This window comes from Gracilinanus agilis, chromosome 2 (genome assembly GCF_016433145.1).
Source record: "Gracilinanus agilis isolate LMUSP501 chromosome 2, AgileGrace, whole genome shotgun sequence".
NCBI lineage: Eukaryota > Metazoa > Chordata > Mammalia > Didelphimorphia > Didelphidae > Gracilinanus > Gracilinanus agilis.
Genome location: NC_058131.1, coordinates 156220527 through 156240916, shown reverse-complemented (window position 1 = coordinate 156240916; position 20390 = coordinate 156220527). Strand labels below are relative to the sequence as shown.

The following is a 20390-nucleotide window of genomic DNA, read 5'->3' as shown; positions in this document are numbered from 1 at the left end:
GCAATTAGGAATTACACCAATCTCTGTGGGGGTTTTTTCTGCAACATGGTTAATATGGAAATACGTTTTGCATGGTTGCACATCTATAAACCATATCAAATTGCTTGTCTTCTCAAGGAGGGGGGAGAGGAAGGAGGAAGAAAACTCAGAACTCAATTTTTTAAAAAAACAAGTATTAAAAATTGTACATGTCATAAATTTTTTTTAATTTTCAAAAAAAAAGGAAATTAAACACCAATCAATCAATAAACATTTATGTGCTGGGCACTGTGCTAAGTGCTGGGAATACAAAAAGAAGCAAAAGTCAGTCCCTGCCCTCCAGGAGCTCCCAATTCAACAAGGGAGACAAAAACAAGATATACATAGGATAAATAGGAAATAATTAAAAGAAGGAAAGTATCAAATTTAAAAGAAGTTGGAAAAGACTTCCTTTAAAATATGGGAATTTAGTTGGGATTTAAAAGAAGCTAGTTAATTCAGTAGGTGGAAAGGAGGAGGGAAAGCATTCCATATTTGTAAGGTCTTTTCCAGGAATGATTATGATAATAATTATCATTATAACTAATATTTATAAAGTATTTTAAGGCTTATAAAACCATTTTCTACAAAAGCCTATTAGCTAGGCAAAGTATTATTATCCCTTCTTAACAAATTAGAAAACTGGGACTCAGAAATGTTAAAATATTTGCCTCAGGTCATATGATTACTAAACAAAGAAGCCAAGAATCAAAGCAGTTCTCTCTGAAGGTAGAGTGGGAACAGGTATAGATAAAGGAGGCTTCGTGGAAGAAGTAGCATTTTCATTGGGTTTAAGGAAAGGTAAGATTTCCAAAAAATGGCAGCCTATAAATTATAACTAGTTAGAAAAGGATTAGCCTAGTTGCCCCACCAGATTTTACATGAAATTCTCTTTTGCTAGGTGGAGCTGTTTGCCCTTCTTAGGTAGCCTTATGGCATATAGCCATCACAACACCAGAGGACTAGGGTGATTAAGCACCATGGCCAGCAGCCCACCCTACTGCTTGACACAGGCAGACTCTAGTATCAACAGAAATCCATGGCCCTGGTTACCTGCCTGCCCTTTCAGATCTGACTATCATTTCCCCAGCCTGTTATCCACCTTGTAGTAACAGTTGGCTGCCTGCCTATACCCTATAATAACACCAACCATGTGATCACACAACAATAAACTTATAATTATGGGGCAAAATAGTAGGAATAGTAAATGTGAAATCTAAGTTAGAATTCAGACTATTTTTCTAGGTCCCTTCAACTTGGCTGGCAGATACCCTACCTAGTTTAAAGAAAAAAAACAAGAAATAATTACTAAGAGACCAGTGTTATCAGCAACTATTACCTCCATCAAGAAAAATATCCATTCCTCCCTATGAGCAAAGTAGCAATACTCCTCACCCTTTGACACTTTTGTAGAAACTACAGCAAATAAATTTTGTAATCAACTTTGAACATACCTACTTGACCAGTCACTGGAGGTGAATAATAAATTATGCTTAAAAAGTAGAAAAGAGTACTTGGGAAAATCCTAAGTAGAGAGTAGACTGGTAAAACATAAATCTGTAGTGTTTGTAAAGCTACATAAAATGTATTAGAATGAAAAGGCAAGGTAAATTTTTAAAAGATGAAGGCTGTGTGTTTATCACAAGAAATGGCCAGAAAACAACACAATCTTCTGAAGTTATTTCTGCTGTCTTAATGATCAACAGTTTATGAAGGAATCCCCTCAACAAGTGGCCAATAATCAATTATATCACCATCTAGTTCAATTAATTATTACAGAGAGAGAATCTGAAACTTTAACTAAGCTACATGCCAGAAAATGTACATATAAATATTTCTGGTATTATATCAATATCTGAAGTTTCTGTGTTTTTGTCAGCACCCTCCACAAAAGCAGATCATTATAAATTATTGTTGTTGTTCAATCACAGAGTTGTTTCTGACTTTCGTTACCCCATGGACCACAAGTATTGTGGGGGTTTCTCAGCAAGGATACTGGAATGGTTTGCCATTTCCTTCTCCAGTGGATCCAATTATTAGATAAATCTTTTAAAAAAGCTATCTGAAACTCAAGAAAGGCTAAGTTATTTAGCTCTGATCAAAACCTTCCAGTAAGTATCTAGACTACATCTGAATCCATAGCTTCCTGACCTCAGTCACAGAACTCTATCAATAGATCAATTAGAAAGCATTTGTTAAGCACCAATTTCAGGCCAAGTACTGTACTATATGTTGAAGATATAAAACTAAAATGAAACTATGCCTCTTCTCAAGAAGATTACATTCTATCAAGAGATACAACATATACAGATAGCATGTAAACACTATCACATGGGAAACATTTAATAAATGCTTGCTGAAAACCTGGAAAGGCAATGTTAGTGAAGTTAGTAGAACCAGGAGAAAATTTTGTATAATAACAGAAATACTGTATGGTATTCAACTGTGAAGGTCTAAATTATTATCAGCAATGCAAGATTCCAAAATAACCCTAAGGGACTCATGATGAAAAACGACATCCACAGCCAAAGAAGGAACTATTGGAATCTGATTGCAGATCAAAGCATTCCATTTTCTACTTTATTTTCTTCACAAGTTTTACCTTGTATGTGTGATATGTCTTCTTTCATGGCATGAGGAATATGGAAAGATGTATCCTTACCACCAATGGGGGTGGGTAGCACATGGAGAAGAAGAAAATCTGAATCAAAAAATGTCAGACAAAAACAGGGTTTCTACATTGAACTGAAAAAATAAAATGAAATAATTGGGTTTACAAAGATTTAAGGAGGAACAAGGCAGGAAAATAGCATCATTTCGGAATTATTGTTTTAAATGAAAAAAGGAAGGTTTATTTTAATTCCAAAGTTGATCCTGAGTTACTTTAACTAAAAGAAAGCAATATCACTAAATATATGTATTCACATATATATATATATATATATATATATATATATATATATATAAATAACCATCATGGTAGCCATAATACTCTACCTGGGAGTAATTCATGTTCTTAATAAAGTACATTTGCAAGTTCATGCAACACCATAGCAAAAAAAATTTTTTAATGTTTGTTGATAAACTGCTATAAGAATGTACAAAATACAAAGTTAATACAAGATAATTTCTGGGAGTGGCTCTAGTAGCATCAGCAGGAATCAGGAAAGATGTATATAGGAGGGGGCATTTGAGTTGACTTTTGAAACAATCTTGACACTCTAAAAGTTGAGATGAGAGTGAATTCCAAGTATAGGGGTCAGTTTGTACAAAAGCACAAGAAGAGATGGGAAATGGAATGTCATGTGTAAGGTATAGCAAGGAGGCCAATCCAGCTTGACCACAGAACTGATTAAAGGTAAGAATATGTAACATTCTTAGAAAGGTAGCCTGGGGCAAGTCTGTGAAGAGATTTAAATGCCAGATAGAGAAGTTTGAATTTGGAAGCCATCATTTTTACAAAAAGAGGAAGTGACATGATTCAAATTATGCTTTTGGAAAATCACTTGGGCAACTATATATGGAGGCTGCATTAGAGAAAGGAAAGCCTTGAGGCAAAAAGACCAATGATGAGTCTATTGCAATAGTCCAAATGAAATGTAATAAAGGCCTGAACTAGAGTAGTGATCAAATAGGTATAAAGAAATGGGTGGATGCAAAAGATGATGAGTTAAAATTGAAAAAAACTTGGCAAGAGACTTGGGATACTTGAGATGAGGGAGGATGAAAAGTCGAGAATGACTTCAAGGTTGCAAATCCAGGTGTCTGAAAGAGTAGTGTCACCACTGAGAAAATAATTATGCCATGATCTCTCATTATATTTTTATAAAGGTAAGAATGAAAGGACTAACAATGAATAGTACAGTTGAATCAGATCCACAAAGTACTTTTTTTTAATATTCAGATAATTGAGGCAAAAGTTGGTTTCTTCATGAATCATCCAGTTAAATATCACTCAGTTAATAAATGAAACTCAACCTCTGAGTTGCATCTATGTGCCAAGACTGGTACTGAATCCATATTTATGTGGGGAAGTAAGTCAAATTCTACATAACATTTATTTCTCTAAATCTTAGAATCACAAAATTTAGAGCCAGAGAGAACCCCAGAAGGAACCATAGAAGTCCTCTCACACAGAACAGGAATTCCTTCTATACAATACCTAACAAATAACCTCTACTTAAACATTTTATTATTCAGCTTTAACTGAACACAGTTCTTTCTTACGTTGAGACAAAATCTGCCCACTTGTAATTTCTATCCATTAGTTATAGTTCTACCCTCTGAAGCAACACAGTATTTCCAACATGCTTATCAAGGCAGAGAGGGTTTTATAATTGTCAATGGTAGAGAAAGAACCAACATTTAAAACATCATACATGGTTAAAACAATGAAGTATATATCAAATTTATTTAGAAGAGATTCTTGTAATATATATGATTTTTATCTCTAACATCTAACGATGAGAGTACATGACACAAATCACAACCCTGGTCTTCATCTTGGATGTGGAGAAGCTCTACTGCAAAAGGAAACAACATACCCTTTGACCTCATGTTTTCCATTTCCTGCTGCTCCTGTCCCTTGAGGGAAAAGGAAGAGGAAAGTTAGTGGGGAATAAGAATTCTTTCTTCTGCTATGTAGGTTCACCTTCTATCTTCTAGGCCTTTATCCCACCTAATCTAGTCTTTGTAGGGAAGAGAAGTGTAGTGAAGTGGAGCTTCCCACATGCCAACCAACTATGTGCCTCCAATCCCATGCTACACTTGCCTCCATTGTGATCTCTAACCTTTATTAGGAAAAGAAATTATTATGCCCTCCACTCAATGATGAGCATTCTCACATTGGTCTTACTCTTTTACATTCAAGTGACTCTGAACTCCTATAGATAATCATCCAAATCCCATTCTTCACCTCCCACCACTTATTTTTTCAACGCCATCTCCATTAACCCTCCCACCTCAAAGTTTCTATCAAACACTACACAGTCTAATATATAATATAACACTCAGCTAAGCCTAAACCACTTCCATCATTTACCATCTTAGCTCCTACACATATGCTGAACAAAAATGGAGAAAAACATGCAACTGTTCTGACTGGTCCACTACAAATTCATGTTTCACAACTGAAAGTAAAACCTCATTGCTGCTTTGCATCCTAAAACAGTTGCCTTATCAACTTATAGTAGGACTTAAGGCCATCAGGAGGAAGGAAGGATACTTTTTGCAGACTATGACCATTAATAAATTTTAAATTTACAAATTTCAACAAGGAAATGAATCATTCATTCAAGAGACACAAAATCAAATCTAGTTAAGACTTTATTGACAAAAAGGTACCACTCTGAATCCAAAATATGACTTTCTAAATTGTGCATGATGAAGAACATATTTCACATAGGACAGTTAAAAAATTTATAGCCAAATTGTTTTGCCCAACTGACATGTACCAGAAAATTGCTATCCATGTTCATTTATAGGATACAGCTATTTTAAACTCATCTGTATGAGATTATTTAGGTAAAATACTATGGGAAAGAAAGGAAAGAAAATAAGCCAGAAAAAACAATATACATACACACAACAACAACAGCAACAACAACAACAACAACAACAACAACAACAACTAACCTTCTGTGCTGTTTCACATGACCATACTCTAATCTTCTTGTTAAAGGGTAAGAAAGGCTATACAATTTTCTTTATGCTGAATGGCACGGCATGCACAATTTGGCAACGGAAAAATTGTTTTCTTGCTATCTCACCAGATTCTTCCAGGATGCATGATGGATCCTCTCTTATTCAAAGATATGGATAGGTAGCAATTTTGAGGGGATCATCCATGCTGGTGAATCAAAGATCCAGAGAAAAAAATGCTAAAAAAAAGTTTTAGCATTCACTGCCAGAATATGGTTTATTGATAAACTCTGAAGATAACTTGCAATCTTCTTCCAGATAAAAGTCAAATTAAGGGGTTTATTGATAGTCTAATGAAAAAACAACAGAGAGAAGGAAGTTTAGGAAAGGTTTCTTATAGGTGGCTAACTAATTAAACATCAAAATGTCATAAATGATAATTCTTTGCTTTTTTATTCTCAAAACTACTCTAAAAATTTCAAAGCAAAAGCTTTTTTGCTATATAAAGATCTCAATTTACACTTTTTTAAGTCTAAAATATTTATCTAGAATTGATAACTAATTTCTACTACAAGAGTTTTAAAATATATCTATTTATGTAAATGTTGATTCCAAGTTTTTGAAAGGCATGAAATTATCTGAATACCCAAACCAAATAGCCAAAGAGTTTTCACTGCCTAACATTTATCAAAATCTTAAAGTCTTGTTTTAAAAAATAGTGACAAGGTAGAGGTGAAACAAAGTTGATTCAGGTGAAAAACAAGTCTCCTCTTGACAAATTTTCTTTACTAAGTCCTAAATAACCAGAGAAAAAAATTTCAAGATCAAAATGACCAGGCTAGAATATAACCATTGGAGGTATAACCAACATAGAATAGAATTCTGACAATGAAGGTTTATACTTTACTTTTAGCAAAATGAGATTCATTCTAAAAAGAGAAGCTTTAAAAGCATAAGTATCTTTTGAACATCAAATACCTTCACATTTCAATGAATAAATTATATTTGAATCAAAATCATATGGATAAAATTTCTTTCAAATCCCCATGAGATTTAATGATATATATATATATATATATAAAACAATATCCCATTCTCTATACTCTTCTTTTCTTTTCTTCTTTTTTTTAAACCTTTACCTTTGGTCTTAGAATCAACACTTTATATTGGTTACACAGCTAGGAAGTGTCTGAGGTCAAATTTAAACACAGGACCTCTCATCTCTAGGCCTGGCTCTCAATCCACTAAGCCACCTACTTGCCTCCTATATACTCTTCTATGAAATATAAAGCATAAGAGAAGAAAGCACAGAAATCCCATGGTCAAATAACTTGGGTTTAAGTCATTTAATCTGTAGATCTTAAGTTTCCTTATTTATAAAATTTATAAAATTATAAAAATAAAAAAGTATTTTTATTACAGACCTCTCTGGATAACTGTGAGGAAAGCAAGTTGCAAAATACACACACTAAATAACTGTGAATTTTTATGTAAGGTATGGAAATTCCTTCCCATAACAATATCTCTAGAAAACAAGTCACTTGGATTTTTTACTTCATTAATTATTCCAGAACAGACCCTGTATCTTTAGCATCACTAACAAAATTAATTCAATTATTCTATTTTTAAAAGGAAAAACATCATAGTGAACCACTGATCAGTAGAATAAGCACACTATTTCAAAAGTGTAAATAATACAACACAGAGCCCAAGTGCTGGTAAGCATGTCCTACTTCTTTTTCTTATTTTGTAAGAAATTCCCTATGATCCCCAAGGGAGATCTACAATTATTCTGCAATTTGCAGTCTTAGAGAGTTTCCTGGGAGCATTAAGGGCTAACACTAGCACTGATATCAGAGTCTGGAATTGATTCTAAGATTCTGAGAGATCATCTAGTCTAACACCCTCCCCATCTTACAGATGAAGAAACTGCAGCTGATAAAAGGTGAATGACTTGCCTAAGGTCACAGAGGTAGCTAACAAGGAACCATCTTTCAAAAGTAATAATCTCAGAAGCAAAACTCATGTCCTCTGACACATACTGGCTGTGTGACCTTCAGCAAAGTCATTTAACCACTGTGCAGGCTTTAGTTTTCTGATATGAAAAATGTTTTTCTCATATGTCAAACATGTAAAATGACCCAGTTAGACTACATAACCTCCAAGATCCTTTCTAGTTCTAAATCTATGTTCCTATAATACTAGTCTATAATATGAAATTTAGTACTTCTTTCAACAAATATTTATTAAGCATCTACCACGTGTTATACAATATACTAGGCACTGGAGAGATATAAAAATAATTAAAGCAGAGTCTCTGACCTCAAGGAGCCCATTCTCTAAACTATCTCATGTAGTTTAGAGTTCCTCCCTCAACTCCTTTCTACCCACACAGACCAGATTACAAATTTCCTTAGGGCAGAGATAAATGTATTTTCCTTCTACAAAAAAATACAGAGCACCTAGCACAAAGCCAAGAACATAACAGATGCTCATAGAATACCTGTTGATTAACTGAAGTAATCACAGAATACCTATCTATATTATACTTAGGGTGATAACACTATCTACCATCAAAAGAATGTTAGACCATCTTAGACTAAACTGAACATCTGTTCATTTTAATTTCAAATTTTAATTAAATTTAATTGAATTTTAATTAAAAATTCAAATATTTTAAAATATTTATAAATTTGTAATAAACTGTAAATTTATTATAAATGTATAGATCATAAATTTATAAATAAAAATATAAAAATATTTATAAAACCATTTCAAATGCATATGCTCATTTGATCCCACAATAACACTTAGAGGTAGGTGAGGTGCTTTAATGTCCATTTTTCAGAGGTAACTTGTCCAAAATTACAAAAGTAGTAAGTGGCAGGACTCAAACCTAAATTCTAGCATTCCCTTTACTATGCCATGTGGGCTTTCTAGAGTAAGAATTATGGAAGAACTCAAATGCTAGGAATAGAGGTTTGAACTTTACTCAGAAGACAATAGAAAAGCAATGAATATTTTTAGAAGTATCTACATACAAAAATGGTTATTATGGAAATATAAAAAGTGCTTAAAGGTTGGGAAAGAAAGTGGAGACTGGAAGAGCTTAGGAGTCACTGCAATAGTCCAGGAAGATAGGAAGAAGGACTTGTGGTAAGATAGTAACTGGAGGAATAGAGACAAAGGAACAAATGTACAGAACCTGGTAACTAATTGGACATGAGAAGTAAAAACATGAATCTTGGTGATTGTACTATAGGATAAAAGAGCAAATTCAGAAAGAGGAGTAAGTTTAGAGAGAAAGATAAGCTTGGTTTTGAACAAGCTGAGTTGGAGGCACAAGTAGGACATGCAGGCAGAGATGAATGGAGTTCAAGATTTCATCAGAGAAGTTAAGATTAGAAATAATAAATGCTAGAAATGTACTGTACTAGATGGCATGGGGGATAGAATGCCAGGTCTGAAATCAGGAAGACTCATCTTCCTGAGCTCAAATCTGGCTGCAGCCACATATTAGCTATGTGACCCTAGGCAAGTCACTTATCTCTCTTTGCCTCAACTCCTAATCTGTAAAATGAGCTGGAAATGGAAAACCATTCCAGTATCTCTGCCAAGAAAACCCAAATGGGGACATAAAGGGTCAGACATGACGGAAAAACAACTGAACTGAAAGAAATATACTTAACAAAGAACTAGGGTCCATTTTGGCCCTTAAGAAAACACTTCCCACAAGGAGTTCACTTTTCTTAAGAAACTCTTAAGCAATTACAATTATGCACCATTAAAATTGAGCACACTAAAAAATTTGGGGGGAGTGGGCAAATTTAGGGACCTTGAACTATAGGAAAATGTCTTGGGGAAAGACCTTAAAGAGAATACCTTAAGGAAATCTTGTTCTGAGAATATGAGTACTCGGAGAGACAGCACGATGCAGTGGGAAGAGCACTGGATCTGAAATTTGAAAAGATATGTTCATATCCTGGATCTACCCATTACTACCATGTCATCTTGGGAAAGACTATTTGTTTCTCTGAATTTCAATTTCCTTACATGTAATCAAGGTTGGAGATGACAACCTCTAAAAAAAGTCACTTCTAGCTTTTAATCTATTGATCCTATGATACATTGACCTGAAAGGATGATATACTCTTAATCTGAAGGACCTACTAGGTCTTGATAAAGTTCAGGCTCCCCCTGGCCATTCTTCCTTTAAAATAAAGTTCCTGACTTCCGGGTTAAGATGACTGCAGAGTAGAAGCAGGGCAACTTTCTCTCCTAATCAATTGATATAGCATACCTCCAAAGGACAAAAAAAAACAAATCCAGATGAAAGAAGGAACCCCACAATAGGGCGCAGTATTGAAGGTACATGGGATTTGGGTATTTCCATGCTATGGGGGAGAGGGGGATTGCTCCCATCAAAACATGAGATGATCCCCCACCCCACCCATAGTACCAAGCTGCACACCAGAGTTAGAGTGAGCAGGGGCACAAAAATCTAGCTTCTAGGCAGCTAACTGGCACCACAAGGAGCTTGCCTCTGAGAGCAGCAAGACTTGAGACCCCAGGAGGCTGGAGAGCACAGACCTTGGCGTGAGAGTGGGGTCGAGAGAAGCAGTGGCAATTCGCTGAGACTCAGGGGAAAACCCCAGGTGGAGGAGCAAGTTTGGGCCAATTTCCAGGCTCTGGACAGCTGACTAGGACCACGGGGGCTTGACCCTGAAAACTGCTAGACTAGAGACCCTCGGGCATGGGAGTGGGGTTGAGAGGGGCTGCAGACAGCAGAGGCCTAGCCTAGCAGACAGTGGAAGCCAACAGACTCACAAAGTAGCCTCAGGCAAAAACTGCTCCTTAGCACCATACAAAGAGAGTCTGTTTGCTTTACTCAGACTTTGGCTGAGAAAACATAATGATGCCAAGCAAGGCCCAGGAAATAACCACCAAAAAGACCAAGAAAAAAGCTCTAACACTTGACAACTTTTGCACAGAAAAAAAAAAAAAACAAAAAAAAACAGAAAACAGAGGAGGACAAACAATTAAAGACATCCAAACCTCCCAAAAAAGTGAAAATGGGTCACAAGCTTTTGAAGAGTTCAAATCTGAGATCATGAGAAAGATGGAAAAGATCTGGCAAGAAAATAACAGTTTAAAAGGCAGAATTTCACAATTGGAAATTGAGGCTCAGAAATCAAATAAAACAATAAACAAATTGAAGACCAGAAATGACAAGCTGGAAGCCATGAAGAGACAGATAGGATCAAATGAAAAGGAAAACCAAAAGATTATAGCCAAAAACTAGTCTTTAAAGGCTAGAATTGGGGAAGCAGAAGACAATGATCTCACAAGACTGCAAGAATTAATAAAGCAAAGTCAAAAGACTGACAAAAATAGAAGGAAACACAAAATATCTCAATGAGAAGATAACAGATAAAGAAAATAGGTCTAGAAGAGACAACTTGAGAATTATTGGTCTTCCTGAAAAATCAGAAATCAATAGAAATTTGGACACCATATTACAAGAAATTATCCAAGAAAACTGCCCTAATGTTCTTCAACAAGAGGGCAAAATAGACATTGAAAGGATCCATAGATCACCCTCTACACTAAACCCTCAAAAGACAACCCCCAGGAATATAATAGCCAAATTCAAGAGCTTCCAAGTAAAAGAAAAAATATTACAAGAAGCCAAAAAGAGACAATTCAAATATCAAGGAGCACCAATCACGATCACACAGGATCTGGCACCCTCCACACTATAAGACCGCAAGGCTTGGAATATGATATTCAGAAAGGCAAGAGAACTGGGTCTACAACCAAGGATCACCTACCCATCAAAACTGACTATATACTTCCAGGGGAAAGTATAGGCATTCAACAAGATAGAAGATTTCCAAGTATTTGCACAGAAAAGACCAGGACTAAATGGAAATTTTGATATCCAACCACAAAAACCAAAAGAAGCATGAAAAGGTAAATAAGAAAGAGGAGAAAGAAAGAAAATTCATTTCTAAATTTGCTTCTTTAAGGGCTTCAATAAGATCAAATTATTTGTATTCCTATATGGAGAAATATTATGTATAATTCTAAAAAATTGTACTCACTAAAATAAAGTTCCTCAGAAAGGAAGTTAAAATATGGATTTGGAATGAGTGATGAATGTGTAACCTGATTGCCTTCTTATCCTATGCTGCAGACATCATTTATTACTGTGATTTCCTTCAATAGCCAGTCACTATCACTGAGGATGAGATAACCCAGGACTAAGTGTTGCCTCCACTATAAACCCCTCTGTGGAATCTTCAATGATAAATAATTTTTCCAAAACTCACCTATTTACATAGAGGCACAAAATCATCTATCTCTTATGGTGATCGATCCTAGAAGGAAAGATAAGGGACAGCCTTCCTTTTCCCAGCATCATATACAATACAGCGTAAATGAGCTTCCACATTTTTGTATTAAGAGAGGAAAGTGGTACCCTCAAGAGAAAGATGAATAACACTGAAGGAATGAAGCCAACTCAATAAGACTGCATACCAATATTGTTATGTGATCTCTGTAGCAGTTATTTCAGTACTGATAATTTTAAGAAAGTTCTTCACATACCTTGTTAAATCATAAAATCATCCCTTGATTCTAGAACATAAAACAATGTCTTTTTTTCCCATATAAATACAACCTCTGGGAAACTGCTGATAACTGCAGATCTTTTAAAGATATTTTCTTCTGTCACACTGGGAGCCATTTGCTTCACTGGTTAATGTTTTCACATATTTATAGAAGATAATTTTTCCTATAAATATTAAACACAAATAGTAATAGAGAAGCTAAAAGATCCTAATTCCTCTTCACTTGGAAAGGGAGCCATTAAACTCACATAAGTATTCCTATTCAAACTTATATTTGATGATGTTAAGCTTGCCCAAAAAGGTAAATGTGAAAGCATAACCCACATTTCTTGAGAATTTTATTAATATTGATACTTAATAAGTATGTACTATAGTAAGAGGGCTTGACTGAACAAAGAGATCTCATCTCTGCTTCATAGTAGATTCCTGATATAAAATTACACTAAATACAAATAGCCATTAATTACCAAGTACCTGTCTAGGTACTATGATAGATATAAGTATTACATAGAATACATGGCCTATGAAAGATTACAATTTGAAACAAGAAAGCAGGATGACATAGTGAAAAGAATATTTGACTAGATGTCAGGAGATCTGTATTCTAGTTTTAGCTTGATCATTTACTAGTTACGTGAACTTAAGCTACTCATGTGGCCGCTTTAGGCCTCAGTTAATCATCTATACATTATGATCCCTAAGGTCCCTTCCAGCATTAATACTCTAAAAGCTCAGAAGAACACTGTGAAAAATGAACTCACATACATGAAAAGTTAAATAGTATTACAAAAGTAAAATAATGAAAGCTAATGATACAACAAATTCTATAAGGTAGTAGATGACAAGGTACAAAATGAATAGTACAGAACATGCTAGGAATGTGAAGGAAGGAGAGATCACTTTGGGAAAATAAACCTTCATGGAAGAGAAAGGCACAAGCCAAACAGTGGTATGTTCCTGGGGCAATGATAAACAAAACAGTGGCATGTTTCTGGGACAATGACAACATAAGTCAATCTGGTTAACCTGAAAATTTTGTGTAGACAATGAGATAAAGAATACTCTCTCCTTTCTAGGTTTTCTGACATTTTCTCTTTGAGTGTTCTATCTCGGGATCTTTTGCTATATCACCATTAATACTATGCCCTATAACTGTGAGTGGCTTAATTTCAGGCCTGCTTCTCTCTTTATACTCTTTTCATTAATGCCATTAGATCTCATTAATTTAGTTATCATTTCTATGCAAATAACTTCAATATCCATATATGAATGGATGGATGGAAAAGTATTAAGTACCTTCTATATGTCAAGCACAGTACTAAATGCTAGGGATACAGCTCTAAAAGAAGGACAGGCTCTCCCATAAGGAGCACACATTCAAATAGAAGTCAACATATAGTTTCAGGAGAATAATAAAGTGGAGGAAAAGATATTGAGTTTTGAGTTTAAGGTGCTGAGGGAACATATATTTCAAGATATATGTAATAGGCCTTTGGAAATGCAAGATAAAGTCAAGAGAAAACTTGGGGCTGAATAATTAGGTCTGAGGGCAACCAAGTGACACAGTGCATAGAGAGCCAGGTGTGGAGCCAGAAAACCTCATCTTCCTGAGTTCAAATCTGGTCGCAGACATTTACTAGCTTTATGACCCTGGGCAAGTTGCTTAACCCTCTTTGCCTCAGTTTCCTCATCTATAAAATAACCTGGAAAAGGAAGTATCAAACCACTCCAGTACCTGTGCCAAAGCCCCAAATGGCTTATAAAGACTGAAAAATTGCACAACAACAGATAGATCTAAGAATCGTCTGCAGAGAAGAGAATTTAGTCAATGGGAATTGATAAGATCCCCAGGAGAAATAGTCCAGAGGGAGAAGAGAAGAGGACCCAGGACAGAGACCCATGAGACACCCACATTCAATACACACTGAGAAGTGATCAGGGTTACAAAAAGAACCAAGAAAGAGCAATTACATGAAAAAGTAGAGAGAAGAGCAGAAGAGAGGATCTCTAGAAGAGGCTGATCAATAGTTTCAAAAGCTGCAAAGAAGTTAAGAAAGATAAGGACTGAGAAAAGGCCATTAAGTTTGGACAATAAAGAAATTACTGGTAATTTTGGAGAGAGTAGTTTCCACAGAATGTTAAGTAAAGAAGCCAGCAGAATTAAGAAGACAGACTAAAAAATGAAACATCCCCAGCATCAGACCTCTCTTTTCTACTTATATGGCCACTACCCCAGTTTAGGAACTCATCATCTCTTGCCTGGACTACTGCAAATAACCCCTAACTAGTATCTTGCCTCAAGTCATGAACCTCTGAAACCCATCCTCCATACAACTGCCAAAGTGGTCGTGTTATTCCTATACTCAATAAACTCCAGGGGCTCATCCAGAACCTAGTACAATCTCCCCTAGCCTTTTAAACCTTCCACAATCAGACTCCAATATGGTTTTGTAGCCTTAGAATGCATTACTACTGTTATATTTAAGGAGGTCATTTGTATTTATTTGAGGTAGTAGAAATGATGTACAGAGAGGATAAGATGACACTTCTTCTTATAACAGTTGCCCAGGCAGGATCCTTCAGGTCAAAGTGGTTTATCCCTTCAGGACCCACCTTGGGTTAATTGATATTAATTTGGGCTCTTCAGCTGTGATAACGATGATATTCTGACTGCGTTGACTCCCTTCCCAAAACAAGCTTTGAAATTGACTTAGGAAGGTACTTTAAACTTTATATATTTAACAAGAAGGATAAGGGTAAAGGACTAAGGTATAGGAGACCCTACTTTAATGGTTACTAATGAAACTCTCAACGTTGGCAAATGAAGAATCAATGTTAGCTTCCCTCTGGTTCAGCCTGGCCAGGACTAAACCAGAGTAGGTAAACTGCTGGGAAATCTTCAGCTTCTTCTTCTGTAGATCTTTAAGCCTAACAGTTGAGATATATCCACCCTTTCCACCCTCTTCTTCGTCTCCTGCCCACTTCCCGGATCCCTCCCGGGCCCTGGGAAGCCTAGATAACTAGATGATGAAACTCCTAATATCTAGGGGCAGTAGACACCAAGGTGGTGATCAAGTACAGGTTGATAACGGTATATGAAGTACAGGAAGAGCTTGCAGAGAGATGTTTGCACCCTCTCACTCCAAGACCAGGATCCACCGATCTCTAGCCTCAAGACAGGTAAAAGACCCAGAACTTCTGCTCAGGGTTCTCAACTGCCCCTCCTAACTCTCGCATACCTCCCTGGGAACATTCTATCCAACTGACTTATCTGTCAATCACTGAATGAACTTCAAGCTCCCAGAGATTCAATATAACACTAACCTTTGTGTACTCATATGCAGCCAAATTGGCTTTTTGGCTATTCCTCACACATAACATTTTCTTGTCTTTTTTCTTCACTGGCTGACCTCTATGACTAGAATTTTCTCTCTCATCATCTCTGGATCTTGAGATGCCTAGTTTCCTTCAAGCTCAGTTCAAATAACACCTTTTGCATGATACCTTTTATGAGTCCTAACTAACTACAAGTGCTTCCCTCTAAAACTTACTTTCTTTGCCATACACAACCAAAGAAGGAACTTTAGAAATCTGAGTGCATATAAAAGCATGCCATTTTCCACTATATTTCCTGCATTAGAGCTCTGCTATATGTGTGATACATGAACAATACAGAAATATGTATCACATGAAAGTACAGGTATAACTATATTAGACTATTCATTGCATGGGGAGGGAGGAAAAGGAGGGAGAAAACTTGAATTCTAAAATGTAAAAAAATAGTTAAAAATTGTCTCTCTGTATAATTAAAAAATAAAAATAATAAATTTAAATTTTACTTTATGTTTGTATATTCTATGTGAAAGAAGAGATTATTACTGATGGAACATTTCACAATAAAGGTAGCATTTGAGTTTTGATCCAAAACTGAGAAAAACCCATTATAGACCCTTTGCCAACAATAAAACAGTCTTCAATCTGATAATCCAAAAGGCCCCAGGACAGACAAGACCAGGGGATAGTCCTAGAGTCACTCTCCAAGGACAAAAAAACATAGAACTCAATCCCCTGTTTGTCTCCCTGATTTAGCCAAATTTCCAGAAGATCACAAAAACCCACAATGAAAAACTCGAAATACTAACATGACCCATTTTAGTACCCTAAGGTCAGGGTAATGGTGATAATAATAACTGGAATATATATAGTGTTCTAAGGTTTGCAAAGAATTTCACATTGCACAATTTGATCCTCACAAGAAAGCTACAAGGTGAGTGCTACTGGTACTATAATCTATTCTACAGATGTCATCAAGGAAACCAGTTTGGAAGCTTCTCTTATGGTTATGGCAGTGGGAATGAAGGAACAAGATATGAGAGACACTGTAGAAGGAGAATATATAGCATAGTTTATTGAATGGGAGGCTTCCATTGTCAGACCTGTGCTTTGGCAGCTGATTGGAGAATGGACTGGAGTAAGGAAAGCCTTAAAGTAGGGAGATAGACTGGCTCTTGAAACCAGAAAAGAGGTGATAAAAGGCTGTACCAGGGTAGTGACAGTGTCAAGAGGAAATAAGTGGTGGTGTTAGTTAATTAGTATTTTTCAATGGCTTGATGATACCTTAAGTTCAACATATCCAACATTAAATTCCTCTTTTTATGTGACTTCCCTAACTTTGTGAATGGCAACATTAATTCCCAATTACCTTGGCTTGAAAGTTATGTGTCATCTCTTATTCTACTACTACTATTGCTGCTGCTGCTGCTACTGCTACTACTACTACTACTACTACTACTACTACTACTACTACTACTACTACTACTACTACTACTACTGTTGCTGCTACTATTACCTACTGAAACTATTATAACTAAATGCTATGTATTCTCTCCTTCCCCTTCCCTGAGACAGTAAGCGATTTGATATAGATTGTACATATGCAAACCATATTTCTATACTAGTCATGTTATGGAAGAAGACACAAATATTAAAAAAAATCCACAAAGAAAATAAAGTGAAAATAGTATGCTTCAATCTGTATTCAGACTCCATCAGTTTTTTCTCTGAAGCTGGATGTTTTTCGTCATGAGTCCTTTAGAGTTGTCTTTGATCATTGTATTGCTGAGAATAGTTGAGCATCATTACAATATTGCTGTTATTCTATACAATGTTCTCCTTGTTCTGCTCATTGCCCTATGCATCGGTCCATTTAAATCTTTTCAGGTTTTTCTGAAATCACCCTATTCATCACTTCTTACAGCATGATTGTATTCCATTATAATTATATAGCACAACTTATTTAGCCATCCTCAGTTGATGGATATCCCTTCAATTTCCAATTCTTAAGTGCTACTTTGTGGCAAACATTATGCTAAATACTGTGAGACAATGAAAAAAATAAATTTTTATCTTAAACTGGAGGGTCAGGGAGAAAATAACCATTCAGAGTTCTTCCAGTGTAAGAAGTCCAGAGGTGAAATGAACTTTCAATCAAGTAGAGAATTTACAAAATAGCACATAATAAATGCTTTTTGACTTGAATTTTGGCTTGTCTTGGACATAGGCATTCTTCATTCACCTGGTTTTTCTTAATTCTTTCCATTCTTAATACTTAAGTCAAATTCTTTTGTGTGATTATAGATCTTGTCATGTAAGTAGTAAATGAGAGCTCCATGTGATAAAGAAAGCCAGTCAGTCATGTAGCAACAAGTGAAAGCTTACAAATGAACAGCCTAAATGTTACAATGATTCATCAATTCACTTAGGAAGCCATACTCTTAAAAGTTGTAGTGTGGGGTCCTATTATATTAAGGAGACAATATTACAAATTAAATGGAGTGTTAAATACGAGGTTCAGGTTCCATCTCTGACATTTATTGGCTATGGGAATCTGGGCTATTCACTTAACCTGCCTGAATCTCAATTTTCTCATCTGTAACTTCAAGGCATTATGATCTGAAGCTTTGATGAAACTATGTGTATAAAGTACTTCGCAAAGTTTGGTGTACTATAAAAATATCAAATGACTTTTATTGTATTTCTTCTTTTTTTAACTCTTACCTTCAGTATTGGTTCTGATGTATTGGTTCTAAGGCAGAAGAGCAATAAGGTCTAGGTCAGTGATTCCCAAAGTGGGCGCCACCGCCCCCTGGTGGGTACTGCATTGATCCAGGAAGGCAGTGATGGCCACAGGTGCATTTGGGAGCAGTGAATAACTGTAAGGGGGCGGTGATAGTATTGGACAGGGGGCGCTAAGTAATATTTTTTTCTGGAAAGGGGACAGTAGGCCAAGAGTTTGGGAACCACTGGGCTAGGGAATGGGGGTTAAGTGACTTGCCCAGGGTCACACAGCTAAGAAGTATCTGAAGCCACATTTGAACAAAGGACCTCTTGTTTCCAGGCTGACTCTCAATCCACTAAGTCACCTAGCCTACCCCCTTTTATTATGTTTCTCATCTATCAGGTTTGTTTTTTAAGTTTTAAATAATATAAGTATAGATTTGTATACTGGTTTCCAAAGATACTACATGGTACAATTTTAGTAAATGATTTATATTCCATCAATTGTATTTAAAATGATGTTGTTGACGGTGAATGTAATAGAACTAATAAAACATTAGAACAACTGTCTCTCTTGTAGCATGGAATTAAATGAGAAAAATCACTTAAGTACTTTATAGAATGATGATAATCAAGAAATCAATGCAAAATTAGTAGTTATCAGAAAGAATTCTATTCTTTCTATCTCAATACAGCAAAGGACTGTGAGTGCTGAAAAACACAAGATCATCTTAATTAAATTAACCTGATTGGTTGGATATCTGTGATAACAGCTATTGTATATATCTCCCTTTGTATTAAATATAAGCTGTCTTACAGGGTAGATATTTTGTCTTTTAGACTTCTCTATTACTACCTATTCATCACAGTAAGTAACACAATGCTCAGATAGTGAAAACTTTCAAAACTTTTAATATTGACTTGAATTAGTCTTTCCAGCAGCTAAACTCCTATGGCTATGGAAGAATTATGGTAGTTTTCCTTTAGTTACCTATCTGCATGTGATTTGAATATTTAAAATTTTCTATTTTAGCTTCATGAACTTTAAATCTCTCTTTTCCCACTTCTTCATTATTTGTCCTTTGTACAAAATATTTGAGTGCTATTACTACAATCTGAGGTTCTTTTCTCATGCTCAGATGAGTGGCAATTCTACAAATAAACCATCAATTTCTTATGGATGCTCTAGTTACTGGACATAAAATTAGAATAACCAATAAGAATAGAGAAAAAAGAAGATAAGTAACTAAGGAGACTGGATTAAAGGACTTAAAATAAATGGTATATAATTATAAATAGTAAGTTGAAATAACTAGATTGAGAAACCTACCAAATAATGAAAGAGAAATTTATATTGATATGAACTCTATGAAAAGGTAGGTAAAGAGATTTTTAACAATGGATAACTAAAAGTTGAGAAGATTTAGATGTCAGAAAACAAAAGATTATCAAAAGCTCATATTTACCTGCTGCTTTATAAATTGCGTTCGTAAATACTACAGGAACACAGTGGTCTCTTGTTTTTCATGAAAAAAACGAGTTTAGAGATCCATAGTAGTGAAAGCTTTTATATCCATTATATCATTTGAGTCTCACAGAAACAATATGAGGTAAAAGGGCAAATGGAATTATTCTAGTTTTCCATATAATGAATCTCAGATTCACAGAGTGGGAGACTGCCCAAACTCATTAGTATCTTCTGATACTAATCACTGTTTTTCTGTCTTCTGAACTTGTCACTATTTTTACTGTACAAGCAGCCTCAACTTTGTAAAAGAGTCAGTACTGTTGATATTCCTTGACAGGCAAAGAATGGAGAGAGGCCTATTCCTCTTCTTTTCTTCTGACTTAATTCTTTCCTTGATCAGTCCTGGTTCTCCCTTCTTTGCAGAATCTGTAGCTATACAGTAATCATTTGTTTCACAAAAACCTAGAAATGGGCACCAAAAGACCATCTTTGGACTTCTTGACAGAAAAGTGAAAAGGCATACAGAAGCACAGATTTTTCATCTACAATCTAGTAAAGGTTTTTAAAAGGCACCA

The 20390-nt window shown here is 35.5% G+C and overlaps 1 protein-coding gene across 3 annotated transcripts in view; it reads right to left on the bottom strand.

The window, feature by feature from the left end:
• MSRA (methionine sulfoxide reductase A) overlaps positions 1–20390 on the bottom strand; it is a 585525-nt gene that overhangs the window by 539557 nt on the left and 25578 nt on the right. The window contains exons 1-2 of one of the 3 annotated variants that reach the window (XM_044663474.1): positions 5653–5776; positions 4563–4602 (exon numbers count right to left, since the gene is read on the bottom strand). The exons of the other annotated variants lie outside the window; for them this stretch is intronic. Of the exons in view, the coding sequence (XP_044519409.1) occupies positions 4563–4584 (22 nt within the window). The 5' untranslated portion in view covers positions 4585–4602; positions 5653–5776. Of the gene's footprint in view, positions 1–4562; positions 4603–5652; positions 5777–20390 lie in introns of those variants that run through there. 3 annotated transcript variants of the gene reach the window in all.